The sequence below is a fragment of the Neolamprologus multifasciatus genome, chromosome 13, assembly GCF_963576455.1.
Source record: "Neolamprologus multifasciatus chromosome 13, fNeoMul1.2, whole genome shotgun sequence".
NCBI classification, from domain to species: domain Eukaryota; kingdom Metazoa; phylum Chordata; class Actinopteri; order Cichliformes; family Cichlidae; genus Neolamprologus; species Neolamprologus multifasciatus.
Window position 1 is genome coordinate 15,844,791 of NC_140451.1, and position 14,649 is coordinate 15,859,439.

General features: G+C 38.8%; 1 protein-coding gene across 4 annotated transcripts in view; it reads left to right on the forward strand.

Moving 5' to 3' along the window:
* The first annotated feature begins 3,400 nt into the window (after positions 1-3,400).
* Positions 3,401-14,649, forward strand: part of khdrbs2 (KH domain containing, RNA binding, signal transduction associated 2) — a 73,162-nt gene continuing 61,913 nt past the window's right edge. For 2 of the 4 annotated variants that reach the window (XR_014877674.1, XR_014877675.1), the window contains exon 1: positions 3,402-4,388. Coding sequence is in view for 1 of the 4 variants with exons in the window: in XM_085183253.1 (XP_085039379.1) it covers positions 4,298-4,388 (91 nt within the window). In the remaining 3 variants the exon portion in view is untranslated. Of the gene's footprint in view, positions 4,389-14,649 lie in introns of all 4 variants that reach the window. The other 2 variants (XM_085183253.1, XR_014877676.1) reach the window with 2 other exon arrangements.

Sequence of the window (14,649 nt, forward strand, 5' to 3'; positions counted from 1 at the left end):
AATTAAATCCTCACGCCACTAAGCAAACTAAGAAGCACAATGTTAAAAGGCTCATCTTGTATGGCATCATTTTTGTGCCACTATTCTGAGCGCACGTAAAGTGGCACAAAAATAACGCCATATACGGACGGCTATGCTGCATTTATGTGCAATCTGAATGTAATGCTCCTTATCGCTGAAGTACTTGGGTATTGTAATGTAGTTTTATTGTGAAAACGTCTGAATTTTTGGAGCCGTGTGCTTGGCTCGATAAAGGCGGAGCTAAAAAAGGGCAAAAAGAGGACAGAGTTTAACAAATGGTCAAGCAGTTGGACTATATATCAGGTGGACATGTTCACATGGGCTAGTTTTCACCAGCTGCAGGTTATATCTTAGGCTATTGAATTCTTAAACGTATATATTATGTAGGGTGCATGCTTTAAAGTTCCTTAAAACATTTTTTAAAATGTAAGTACCCAAAAAAGGATCTGCAAACGAAACAACTGCTGAAAAGAAAGCAGAAAAATTAGAATAAAGTTACTCTTATATTACTCATTTTCACAGAGAATCAGCAACAAACTTTAAAATACAAACTTTTATAAAAGGAAAATATAGCTCCGTGAAAATGTGAAAACAGATTCAAGCAAACAAAAGGAGATAAACAACTCCTTCTAAACTAATTTGATGTAACCCAGAGGTGTTCTGGTGTTAAATGCCTTACATTAAAGCGTTGCCATAATGTACATTTTTAACGATAGTGTTACCAGTCTGTCAGTAAAACGTATAACGTTGCACTTTGACCAGTAGAGGGCTGCAAGAGTCCATCAAATGCATAGACCGCATATAAAGAAACATACATACTAGTTATGACCAAACCAAGAGGAAACGTTGATTTTAAAATTGTAGTGTCAGTATTACTTTGATAAAAGTATTTTCTTAAAGAAGTTAAAAGAAGTTTAAATTTTACTCTCACACACAGAAAACTAAACTTTCTTTAAGTTCTGACCGTAGTAGTTCTGTTGATAGACTGTAAATAAAAGATGGATGTTGCCACCGTGACATCATAAACAGTATAAAACATGGACATGGTTTATGGGTCATAAATATGAACCCACTGGAGAAGTGTCTTGAACCTGCAATCTATCCGTAGGCCACCAGATGGTGATAGCTGTTGTTTGCAAAAAAGACTTTGGGTCATGTTGAGGTTTCTCATGTAAAGTCACGTGCTCATTGCTCATTAATTGTCTGCCATATTGGGCATGATATAACCACCGGTTGGTAGAAAAAGGTGCAACTTTTACTTTGTAGCAAATGATCTACATTTCTGATTCGCTTCACACTTTTCACTGTTTCACTACAGCCTGGAGAGCAGCTGGGAAGTGTTCATAGAGAAAACCATCTCTTTCATTATTTTTAAAAATAAAAAGTTGAAGTGAGAAGAAATATAACAGTTTTTTTATGCAGTAAAATTTGGAATGTTAAGATTGGAGTTTTTGGAAATTGATTTGCTTTTGCCCCTCCACTAGTAAATGCTAGTTTCAGTCTTGTGTTGGCTTAATTTGGGATTATTTTCCATCTCGTTGAGATGATGAAAGCAGACATTTTTCTATAAAAATATTTAGAAATATATTAAAAACTATAGTTTGTAATAAGCTGTCTGTGTTTTTTTTTTTTTGCTGTTGTTTTCATCTGTTGGTGTGTGTGGTGTGTGTCTATTCCGATGTGCCTGCATTAGTTTACATCTACAAACATACTATAGACTTACAAGACTCAAACACATTAACTGTCATAACCCTAATTACCATTAATAGTCACAGCAACAGCAGCATGATTTGCATTAACGCTGTCATAAATCATTTTATTGAATGGAATTAAATCAGTGAAGGTCCAGCGAGCATGAAATGCAAAGACAGTACTGGCCAACGTGGGCATAGCTGCTTGTTTTAGGCTTTCAAGAAGAAAAATAAAGCTGTGTCTGATTTCATAGAGAGAAGAACTTAATGAAAAATAAATGGAAAAGGGATGTAAGTGTGAAGTTTTAATCAATACTAACTCCTTTAAGGCTTGTTTGGCATTACAGAAACAAGCAGATTAATGAAATAGTTCTGTCAGACAAACCCGCTTGGGTATTCTGGCCTCTAAAACAGTCTTTTAAATCACCCTAAAAAGCCATAAAAAAGTCATACTCTGTAATCTTCAATGCCAATACACAATTTAAATGAAAGAAACCATTGGCTCAGTTTAATGGGTATTTCCAGCCATTAATGTACCACAGAGCACCCCAAAACAACAGCACTAGTTTTCCAAGACAAATGTTCTGGTTTCTCAGAAGATATTAAATTCTACCAAAACTGAGAAGAATCCTAAATACTATGAACATAATTGACTCATATTCACAAAGCATTGCTGTTTGCAGCTGCGAGGAGCCTTTATGATTCTGAACAGTGCGGGGAGAAACAACTCTAAAGGTCAAGTGGAGCCAGAATTGGTCGTTCACCAGCCTCATCTGCTCAAATCTAATTTGTGAGTTAGTAAAGCAGCCTGCATGCTGTGCCGAAGATGACTTTTGGATTCAAGTCAATATCATGGCTTGGGGACAAGAGAGCCATTTGATGAGACATAAACATTCATGCTTACAGTGCAGACACCACTAACGCTGGCTCTTGATGAGTAAGTGAAGAATTCACTTTATTATTAAATATCTATTTATATTAAAGCTTCTTTAAGCCAAGTCTGCCACTGACTATGCAAGCAGCTAAAGCTCTACTAGAGTTGACCTTCTTCAGCCATAAGAGGGAATCCACCTCAAAGATGTAAGGAAAAGATCTGACCAGCATTGCAAATTATGCATATCTGGGGGGGTTTGTTGTTGTTGTTGTTTTTGCTGACATAAGTTCATTAAGTAACATGGAAAAACTAATGAATGGATTATTTAGCATGCATACCTTGACATATATGTTTCACTCTGTGACAATACAGCCAGACTTCCTTTACAGCATCAATGTAAAACTCATTTTGTATCATTTACCAGGTACAGCCCACTTTGATCATAAAGAAGTTTAGTTGCACATTTAAACCTTGAGACATTTTGATATAAGAAAAATAATGTTCAGTTTCAAAAGTATATCTTGGTTTTTCTACATGGTAAAGAAATGCTGCTGGGAAATCTGTCAGTATGACTTAAAGATGTAAAAATTACAGAAAAAGGTTGATTTATGTGCACAATGGATACTGTGGAATGGATACACAGTATCTTAACCCCCCCCCCTCCCCCCTCCGAGAAATTTCTGTGGTAGACAGTACAAAACACAAAAATAGCATCAATGGCCATGTGTTAAACCTTTATCAAAAGGCAAAAGTGTAAAACTCACGAAAATACAGTCAAAAGTTATCTATGCCTTTGTCGACAGTTTCCAAAGCTGTCCAGTGGGGCAGGATTGGAGTCTTTGCCAGACTGATTTTGGTCCCTAAGCCTTATGTTTGACACCCCTGCTTTAGCGTGTGGAATAGAGTTAATGAAGTGGATCATGTGATGTGGAGTCTGAAGAATAGTATGCTGTAAGCTAGTTTTTGGTTATCTAAGACAAATTCAATACGTACAAACAAATCAGACAGCAGCCAGTGTTTAGCACCATGAATAGTTGTGTTGTCCCTCATAGGTGAATGCCTGCGGGCTACTTTGTACTGACTTTGTAGTTACTTTGAAACTCACGAGCTGCATAAAAAAAAACAAAAACATTTAATTAAGCGACATTTATATGGTACAGTCTGTTAGCGCAACAAAACTTTACTAGCATGCTTTATTTGTTCTCCGCGGAGTACTATATCCAATATTATTAAAGTTTCCAGCTTCAGAAACCGTTGTCAACAGCAACCAAATGCAACCCCATCCTTTTTAAAACATTTCCCTTAAAGAACACTGAGCATTTCCTTTACGCTCAGTGGGGACCTTTCTTGGTGTTTCAGCAGCGCCAGTCCCAGAATATGGCCAATAATGTTGCTGAGGGGCGGGGAGCAGCGCGGTCTGCAGACCCACTGAGTCTGGCGGGGTGCCGAGAAGAGGCAGCAGGCAGCGGTAGCAGAGATGGGCTCACACCTTTGAATCACAAATCAGCACCCCCACCTCTACCCCAGTCAAGCATCTCGGGAGACACTGGAAGACCAATTTTTGGAGGGGGTTTTGCTGGTGTTCCTCATTAAGACCGGTAGACTACAGCTACCAAGAAGCAGGAGCGGCAAGGGTTATAGTTGCATTGTGACGTTCAGCACTCCTGTCGTCTCACCTGCACTGCCGGTGAAGAGGTCTGCTGTGATAAAGATGCATCCAGATAAGTACCTACCTGAGCTGGTGTCCGAGAAAAACAGCCTGGACCCCTCCTTTGTGCATGCGGTGCGCCTGCTTGCAGAAGGTAAGTGAAGTATATGTGTGTATATATAGAATATATATCTTTTTTCAAGTCTAATGCACTCTCAATGTTGGACTTGGCGACAGTCACGATGTTCATTCTAACGTGAAAGCACAATTGCATTGAATTTTGTGGCAGTACAGTGAGCTGATGTGAGCTTGTTTTTAACACACTTTTAGTGCTTGCGTGGCGACAGTTGAATTCTCTGTGCTGTGCGTTTAATGTAGACACTGGTCTTTGGCTCCAGTGAGGAACTTTTGTTGGGTTTTCCCCAAAACTTCAAGTGAACAAATGCTGTGAGCAGAGACAATAAAGTATGTGTACAGTCAGAGGGGGGTTATTGTAACCCCACTGTCCGCCAAGATCAATGCGCTAGCTCACATAAAATAAAGCGAATGTCTTCCTTGAGGATTTCTCATTGACTTCAGGGCAAGAATAATCAAAAAGGTGCCACATTCGTCAGTCCAACAATCATAGTACTGTATTAAGGTAAACGTGCTCTTAATCCTGTTATAATACTGTGTACTGCCAGCCAGTATTTTTTTCTGTTAAATATGTGAATTGTGTGGTCACTTATCAAGCCAAATATCACCTCTCTAATATTTTAATTATTCCACGTGAGCTTAACCTTGGAGGCTAAAATCAAAGTGTTTGTAATTATTGCATCATGAGTCATAGATTTCTGACTGAACCAAAATTGATAGATGCACACCTCCTCTTACAGGATAAATGCCATCAAGGTAATGGAGAACAGAAAATGTCAGTGAAACATGCTGTAAAGCCTTTCCTCCAGAATAATGTTACTGTATGTCAACAGAGTGCCGCAATCAGCCTGCAGCATTTAAAGTACTTTGTAGCCTTCATCTCATTCACATGCTGAGAATGTGTCACTTCTGATAGGAAGTGTGTCACCTCAAAGTGAACACAAAAACTCAGCTCAGCTCATTCAGCCCAGAGATGCAACTTTTGCATTTTCTCGTAGACTGCGTGGTCTCTCTTCCTGTAATTGCACAAGTCTGGTTGATGTGCAGTGCTATAAAAGCTTGGATAAAGGTTTGAGTGACGTGCTACTGGAGTGAAAGGCTGAATGATTATCATAAATGTGAATGGATTAACCTGTGTGGACTTACCAGGAACGTATTCCTGTACAAAACAATATATCAGCCATAAAATGACAAAATTAAACATAAAATGCCATCATATGTTACATGACTGTAAAACACTCAGTGAAATGCTTTCTACTGGTTTTCCTGTGTGCTAAAAATGTTGGTGATTCTGAAGGCAGTTGATTTAACTAATTTATTTGATCATGCGTGTATGCTAATTTTGGATTCTGACATGTTTGTTTAAAAATGTAAAGTCACACTTTGTGTTAATTAGCTGCTGGACGGGGTGTGTGTGCTGTTCGTCCCCTTGAGCTTTCCTGTTGAAATGTGTTGATGAGACACCTGACACTCCCATTCTTGTCACTAACTGGGATCCAGATGGGATCATCGGTCACACAGTACACTTTGCCATATGTACTCAAGCCTAACTCACACAGCCAGGATGCAATCAAAGAATGCCATCCACCACTATGAACTGCAATTAGCATGTTACATGAGGATACCTATGTCTTTGTTTTTTTTACTGACTTTTTTCTCAGAGCAGTTTCAACAGTTCACAACAAATACGCACACTACAATGCCCCATAATTAACAATACAGTGCTGTCTTCAATATTAGAGTACAATATTGTAAAAAAAAAAAAAGAAAAAAGAAGAAGTATATAATACATTGCAATGCATTTGTCTGAGAAGAATGCTGTTGGCAAAGTCAGTAAACAAAAACCTCTCTGTATTCATCAAACACAAAAGTGGCCAATCAGTATAATAAACTGTCAGTTCAGTCAGTCTTGCAATGTCCAAAACAATCAGCCGTGGGCAGCATGTGAAAAAATGTTCAGCACAGGCTTGTTATCTTGTGTTGTCAGTCTATGGGTGTCAGTGGACAGCAAGATAAACTGCGTTTACAGATTTACAGCTATTTATCACTGAATATCAAAGCATGTAATCCCGTGTTATTAACATCATGCACAATCGACAGCATAACATGGATTAACCATGGTCACAGTTAGCATCTCCATATTTATGAAATGAATTATTTACTGTTTGTGTTTATGTTATGTTGCTTCTAAAACCGTTTGTCTTTCTTTGAGCTGATTTAAAACTCTTTGGAACAAAGCTCCAGTCCGCGGCTGTAAACTATGGGTGGGTGGGGATAATTCTCTTGTCGAGCTGAAACTAAGCTTTCTCTTATGAAGCAGCAAGGGTTGTTAGACAGAATGTGTGAATATATTGGTATATTATACAATCAAAACTGTATGCAGAGTATTTTGAAACTGCTACAACTTTGCTCCACAATCTCAAATGAAGATTTTTTTCTTGGACATGCTGCATGAGGCTAATGATTCCTCAGACTGACAGATAAGAGTCACTTCTTTCAAGTTTTGCACTTTAAGTTTCCTCAGCCTAAAGAACTGTGTAGTTAGTTTGAACGTGGGCTCATGTCAGTGTAAAGAAAGGCAAGCCTTTAATAGATCCCAGTGGTTTTCTTTGTAAGGCTTGCCTACATGCCATGCAGCCTCATCTTGCCATGAAAACCGGTGGGATTTCTAATAAGGCAGCAAGCAAAGCAGACAGGGAGACAGACAAGAAAACTGTCTGTTAAGAAAAAAACTAAATGTGTGCACTACTCTGTCATTCCATTTCTGAAAGAGGCATTTCTCCATGTCAAGATAGTGTACATTTTCACTAAGCATTGTAAAAGGGTGTATATTATCTCAAATACAAGTGCTGCTAGCGAGAGTGACAATGCAAATAAAATCTGCATGAAATTTGAAGGATGTAGACTTCTCTGAATCCAATCGGAATATAGATATGGAGGAGGCCCAATACCATGCCAAGTGCAATTTTAGACATTAGCATAGTTTGGGCTCAAAATACACTTTAATCTGCATCTTGAAGAACTTTTCTTCTCAGTCTGTTCATTTTCTCCTTACATTTAGTTACTGCTATTAGTATATGAGCACCCAAGGTTTCCACTGATTCCTCTCCTGCACTTTCTGGACTTACGTTTAAGTTTGATTATCAAGATAATGCTTCAAAAATCTTCTTCAATACATGAGCTTGCTTTTTGCATAGTTAAGAATACACTTAGAGTACATATTGCAGAGGTATAAGCACTCTTCAGAACGCACACAGACGCTTATAAATTTCTCGTTTCAATGAGTATGCTTTTTATAAAACTGTGATTAAATAGTATTAAGCAATAAAAAAAATCAGCAGGAAATGGAAAACTTTATTAATTCTTTTGGTGGAAAAAACAACCTGTGGTGATTGTACACAACCACAAACACACAGTTAAATTAATAATGTGGTAATATTCTTCCACTCTCCACACACGCATAAATCAAACAGAGTTACGGTTTCAGTCTCCCACAACATTCCCACATTTAAGTAAATTTGCAGTCTCTAGAGCTACATGACAACCACTTAGTTTCTTTGGTTTAATTAAGTTGCTGAATTTGTTTACAAAGTGGTAGTGAGACCTATGCTGTGATTTATGGTTCATAGACGGTGGGACTAACAGAAAGACGGGAGGTGGAGCTGGAGATGGTACATGCTGAGATTTTGACTGCGAGAGTCCAGGACGGGCAGGATTAGAAATGAGTACATCAGAGGGACAGCTCAGGTTGAGCGTTTGGTGAAAAAAGCATGAGAGGCAACAGTGAGACGGTTTGGACATGTGCGGAGGAGGGATAGAGGACATATGAGAAACGAGGGGAAAAAATTATCCTTCAGTTTAACTTTTTTTGTGTTTCCTGCCTCTTTGGAGCTAAAAGGACCACTCAAAAACATGGAATATCATTGCAAAGGCCAGGATGTCCTCGATTGGGGACATCAGGACTTAGTAGGGTAGCTCAAATATGTCAAAAGATATAGACCAATGTCCATTACAGAAGACATAAATGAGTGGGCTGTGTCTCAGGAGGTTACTGGACCGTTGATGTTGAATATGGAACTGCCAGGCAGAAGAAGAGGAAGACCATAGAGGAGGTTCATGGATCTAATGAATGCAGAAGGTTGGTGTGACAGAAGAGGATGCAGGGGACGGGGTGATCTGCTGTGGCAGCAAAGGGAATAGCTGAAAGAGGAAGGAGATTAATTTGTTCCGATGCACTTTATGGCACTACACTGTATTCTAAATGATGGTGCATACTTTGAGTTTGCATTGTTTTGTCACTGATTTATAGAAGCTGCATTAATTACTTATTAATTACTATTGCCTTTGTGATTTACTTGCCTGCTTCCGCAGTCCTTCCTGGTTTGAGCTAAGGAAGAGGTTGAGGGTGATGCTGGTGGAAATGCAGAGGCCAACCAAACTGACTGAAACAGCCAGCCAGTTTAGTTATTGTCTCGCTGCTTTCTCCCTTTGCATTTAAATGGTTTAGTCCGCTAATGTATATCTTGAGTTGTTTGTTAAGATAAGGTTTTGTTAAGTTAAGCAGTGTTATGGAGTAAAGTTCTGCTTAGTTTACCTCTATTATGGGTCTATTTCAGTTTTTATCTATTTCTGAGATTACTTTTTCTTTGGATTAGAATAAAACACACTCTTTAAAAATTACACCTGTGCCTGTATATCCTTTATTTGCTTGGTACCTTACACACCGATTTGTAAGGCATCAGTTCTGTTTGGTACACAGATGGCTTGTAGAATGTCCAAGACACTTTTGAAAACTTACCACAGTTTTTCTGCACATTTAGTCAATCTCAGCATCTCCTTGGGGAATACCACATCCTGCTGTTCTTCCTGTTCTTCTTGTTGCTGAAGATAGTGTTTTTATGATTCAGGCGGGATGTTTGAGCTCATTGTCATGCTCCAGAATTTGGGACCAGTCGGAGTTCCTCCTTACAGAGAATGGATGAGAAGCTAAACATCCAAGGTGCCTTAAACTTTTCACTGTATACCTCACATTCTGATGTGGCTAATACTTTGCCACAGAGAGCCATTATATCTGTGAACACTAAGAATTGATTTTCACTTATCTTTCTCTCTCGTTTATAAATGGTTGCTTATATTTTCAGCACATCCATCACAGCGTGCACAGTATCCAGCAGTGACCCACCTCGCTGTGACACATAAACAGCACCTCATGTGTTATGACCTATCAAAAGGACACAAAAATTACATTTCAGGGGTGGGTGAGACATTGAAATTACATTTTTCAGTATTTAGCCGACACCCTTATCAAGAGTGACTTACAATGAGTGCATGGGTCGAATAAGATTAAATTCCAAGGTCACTAGCATCTTGAGCAACAGAAATGAGCCAAAGCCGCAGCACTCAGACAATAGATATTAGATAACAGATTATATTACTGTGTGTCTTGAATGTTCACATATCACAGGGAACTTACAAATAAGGCAGTAGGAGACAGAGAAAAATGTAACCCCCCAAAAAAAGTCAGAGTGCCCATCGCTGCAAATGTGCAAATACCAGAAAAATCTTCCATCAAAACGATTGTTTCTATCTTGTCATTGTAATCACGTCATGAGAGGATTTTAAAATGCACATTTCCTTGCTTTTCATATGTAAATGATATGATTAGTAATTGCTCGTTCCACTTTCATCACACATTCTGAAAATATAATGCTTACACTAAAAATTTACAACTTCAACAGTCTGCCAAGTGCTACATTTGCCTAAGTGCAGCTCGGCTGAAAACACATAAACAGCATGTGGCCAAACAGAGGAGCACATTTCCAACATTTTAATATTCATTGGTCAAAACTGTTAAAAAGAGCCAAAGCTAATTGCATGTCTTGCTGTTCATTCCCCCCACTAGGTCCACTCTGGCCAGGCGAAGCGCTACTGCTTCCTCTTTCTGTATTTGATGTGAACAAGCAATCACTTATTGGAGAGTAATTGCACTGATTTATTTTTTCCATTGTGAAGTCATTATTCTAGATATACTATTCAGTGGCTAAAAGAAATCAGTGAATAATTTAGCTGTCTAACTAATGGGAGTGCTCGACAATGCCCACAATGCACTAAAGCACATAAAGTAATAATCACTCAGTTCAGCACTGACTGGTTCACCACTGTGTAAATCAAAGATTTTTGAGAATTTTAATATCAGTCAGCAAGTCTCTAATCTTACCTTAATTGACTTTTCCAACAGATTTTAGGGATTAAGGGAAACTTAAAACAAATCAGCAGATGAATTCTGCACATCTGTAAAGTACAGAAAGACCTTCAATCCTTGCAAAGTGAAATTACAACCGCAAACATACAAACCTTGTACAACTGAGGGAGTCTGAATATGTCGTCTAGCAATTTTTTGTCTGCAGTTTTTTTTTTTAATACCCATCAATCAGTCTGCAGATTATTCAAGGTCTGAAGTCTTTCAACCAGCTTTGCAAAATAAAAAAAGAGCAGAGTGAAAAGAGGAGGATGCTTACTGAGTGTTTTGTTTGTCTATACAAAGCACATGTCAGATTCCAGGACATCCTGAGCTTGCTCTGCATTGGATGTCTTGATATACATCATGTATTTAATCTGTGCTGAATTGAAGTTGATCAGACCTGCAGAAGTGGACGGATATAATTTTGATTGGATTCACTTTGTCTTGGTAGCTGGGGATCAGTCCACCGGGGCCTCTGTTCCTGGCTGCCGCCCAGCATGCAGTGCACCTGACCTCTACTGCGTCTCCTGCAGGTGGTGGGCCTATGTCCCTTTTTCGCGCTGTGCCTGGCCGGCCCCATGGACTAAGGCCTGGCCTCTAGACGCTTGCACCCAGGCACCCAGGGTGGGGCCCTGGTAACCTGGGCAGGGTGAACTGTTCCCTTGATGTTCTATTCATAGGGGTCTTCTGAATCGCTCTTTGTTCGGTCCCTCACCCAGGACCAATTTGCCATGGAAGACCCTACCAGAGGGCAAAAGCCCCTGGACAACATAGCCCCCTGGATCCCTGGGACACACAAACCCTCCACCACAATAAGGTAGCAGGTCCTGGGTCCTGAGGCAGGACACGGGGGAGGCTGGCCTGAGAATGTCTTTGTGTTCCCCCAGACAAGCTGGAGGAGGTGGGTGGGAGAGAGAGGTCTGGGCTTCTCTTCTTATGCTGCTGCCCCCGCAACCCGGCCCCGGATAAACCGAAGAAGATGGATGGATTCATTATGGTGACTCATTTTACCACCATACATCTGCTTACTCTGGATTTACGTTTTTCTTTATTCACATCAGATTCACACAACATCAACAGAAAATCTGAGAAATAAGCACAGTGTAACCTCACCAAAATCATCTTAGACCTGCTGGCACACACCTTTTTTTAAAAAAAAAAAAAAACCCAAAACAATGGCTGCTAGTCAGCAGTAGAACAAACTGCATAATCAAAAAATAGCCTTTATGGCAACAACAATAACTGGAAACCAGTGAAACAGTCCACAGACTTGGTATCTTGGTTACTTAAAAAAATTTTTTTCCATTACTTTTAAAACTCTAATAATCTTACAGATATTTTTTTAATGTTTGCTATTTATGTCAAGTCTGCAGTCTATGAGAACTGCTTACACATCACTTGTAATTAGCTGTTTTCTGCTTAAACCTGTTCAGGCCCATTAAATTCTTAAATTAATTTGTAATTTCCCTTTTTTTTAATTAGTTGAGCTAATCTTTTTAATGTGCCCTCTGGGTTACGCTTTCCCCAGGTTGAGAATCAGTGCAGTAAAGCTACAATGTGAGAAAAAATAGTCAGGCATCAAATGATGCCTTCAATTCTCCTTCTTCTGCTGTCACTGAACTGCTAATGGGAAATGGGATATTTTTACTTTGCTTTGAAACAAGATTAAGTTAGGATTGTCTATCAAGCTTTCTTGTGGTGCAGATGGTTTACTTAGAGCAACAAGTTGCTGGGGGAAAAAACATACAGCTAAATCTGACATCTGAATTTCAAATACAAACTAGGTGATTTATTTGTGAAGACAGGTTTGCATGACATCTTTATAGTGTCCAAGATAAATAAACTTCAAGCTGTTTCTCAGTCTCTGTTGATGCTCTCTGTTGTCACATACAGCAGATGTATTTAACTTTAAGCTACGGCAGGCTGACTGGGCATATTTTCTTTTTTCTCAGCAAATCTCTGTCTCTCAACTTGTACAGTTGCACACATTTATGTGCTAGCTGCCCAGTAAAACCAACATTTTTTTCAGCCGTGGCTGCTGAGAAGCTCTGCTGAAGCAGTTTGGGCAGTGCAACAAAGAAGATCAAGAGCACCACAATAGTCACTGAGAGTCTTTTACTCATTTAGCTCCCCAAATGAGATTTTTTTCTGTCCAGTGTGCAGACTGTAACCAGTGACCTTCAAAGCACATTCTTGCTTCTCTGATCTTTAGTCTCCTTTTGCTTCCTGCTATTTTGACAAAGATGATATCAGTGTGAGTGTGTCTCGGGATTTATAGATTGCAAGCCTGTTTTTTCTCTTTCTTTTCCTTTATATGCAATTGCCTCTTTGGTTCACCTGCAGTTTGCAGACCAGAATAAGTGTCTATCCCATCAATCCTCATCCCAGCAGCAACACATAAGTGCTACCAAACTACTGTAAGAAACAACCATCACAATAAAATGTTAACAGATTTCTTCTTAAAGCATCTGAAAATCTCATCTGAAAAATAGCCTGATTGTTATCATTTTAGTGCAATCCACATTAGTCTTTAAAGGATTTTTTGTTCCTCTGATTCAATAAATGTCATTTTATATAATTTCCAGAAAACAGTATTTTTGTTATGTTTATATGGTGACACCAACTGGGGTCATTTTGATCCCAATATTTTTGTTTATCTCTCAAAATAAAATGAGTCGATTTGACCGTAACAACAAATAGCTCTCAAATGGATATTTTGCAGATGAACTATGAACACATCGTGCTTCAGGCAGTTACAGGGCACAACTCGGCAAAGAGTACAAGAGGAAATTTATGATGTTCTACATCTGCCTCCTTTAAAATGACTAACAGAGTGGCAAATAATGCTTGCCTACCCAGCAGAAAGTAAATGATACTTTTAAAAAAGTCCCTAAGGTAAACACAAAGTCAACTTGTTATCAAAAAATGTTTTGTTGACCCATCCACTGATCCGAACCTCATCTCTGAGGTTGCTCCACTAAAAGGCTTTGTTAATCGAAGGAAAAAAAACATTGTTTAAAATCTATTAGGCACAGAGGTATTTAAACTAAATGTCTGACTGGCTAAAACAACAGGTTATATTTTAATTTTAACCACCAGCATGCTAACAATTGCTAGAAAGCAATGAATAAACAATGAACGTCAGTAGATATGGGTTTGGGTTTTTTTTTGTTTGTTTGTTTTTTGATAATGCCAATAGAGAAAAAGTTAAAGGATCACAAGTTTGTACAATTTACAATCAACTGATTGACTGTGACATCCCTATGGCTAGCGTAACTAAAAACAGACTAGCTTCCTCAGATAGCATGCTTCATTTTCATTTTTAGCGCTTTACTATTTGTTTTCCACTGTATGTAAGTAATTCAAAATATGAAAGTGTGTTGAGCTGCATTTGGTTTATCACCTTTGGCAAAATGTTATTTTTACAAAGGCGTATTATGTTAGCTCCTCTTATCTGGGGACACTTGTCTGGTGTAAAGTGTCACATAAGGAGGGGTGAATCAGCTATGTTGAGGGAAATAAAAGGTTGGAGGGGTCTTGTTTACCTGTGCTCTCCACAAGCAGCATTAGGTGCAGTCTGCTTTCAGTGGCAGGTAATGAAGGTCTGGGTGAGTGTTGCTCAGTGTTTGCTTGGTTTACATAAAGCTGTCCTTTCTGTCACTGCCGCTCTGGGCTACATTGAAAAATATGGTTTTGCATATTTTTGATACAAGTGGAAGTGATCTGATAAAAATATAAGGTTTTGTGTAATATAAGAAAGTCTTTTAGAAGCGATGAACAAAACCTTAGTTTTTTACTTCCTTATATGAAAAAAGCTTATTTAATCATCTAAAAAGCTAGAAAGGCACCCTCTCATTTGCTTGCGCTCACTTTTCATGAACATTTTTTTTCCCAGACGGTTCTGCAGCTCTGGTGAGAGTCATCTCAGAGAAACTGCAAAAAAGAGACAACATGATCCAATTTAAACGATCTTCCTCGGATAATCAGGCACAATCAGAGATTGTGTAGAGTGGGAAGAAATTGGTTCATTTCAGGCTGT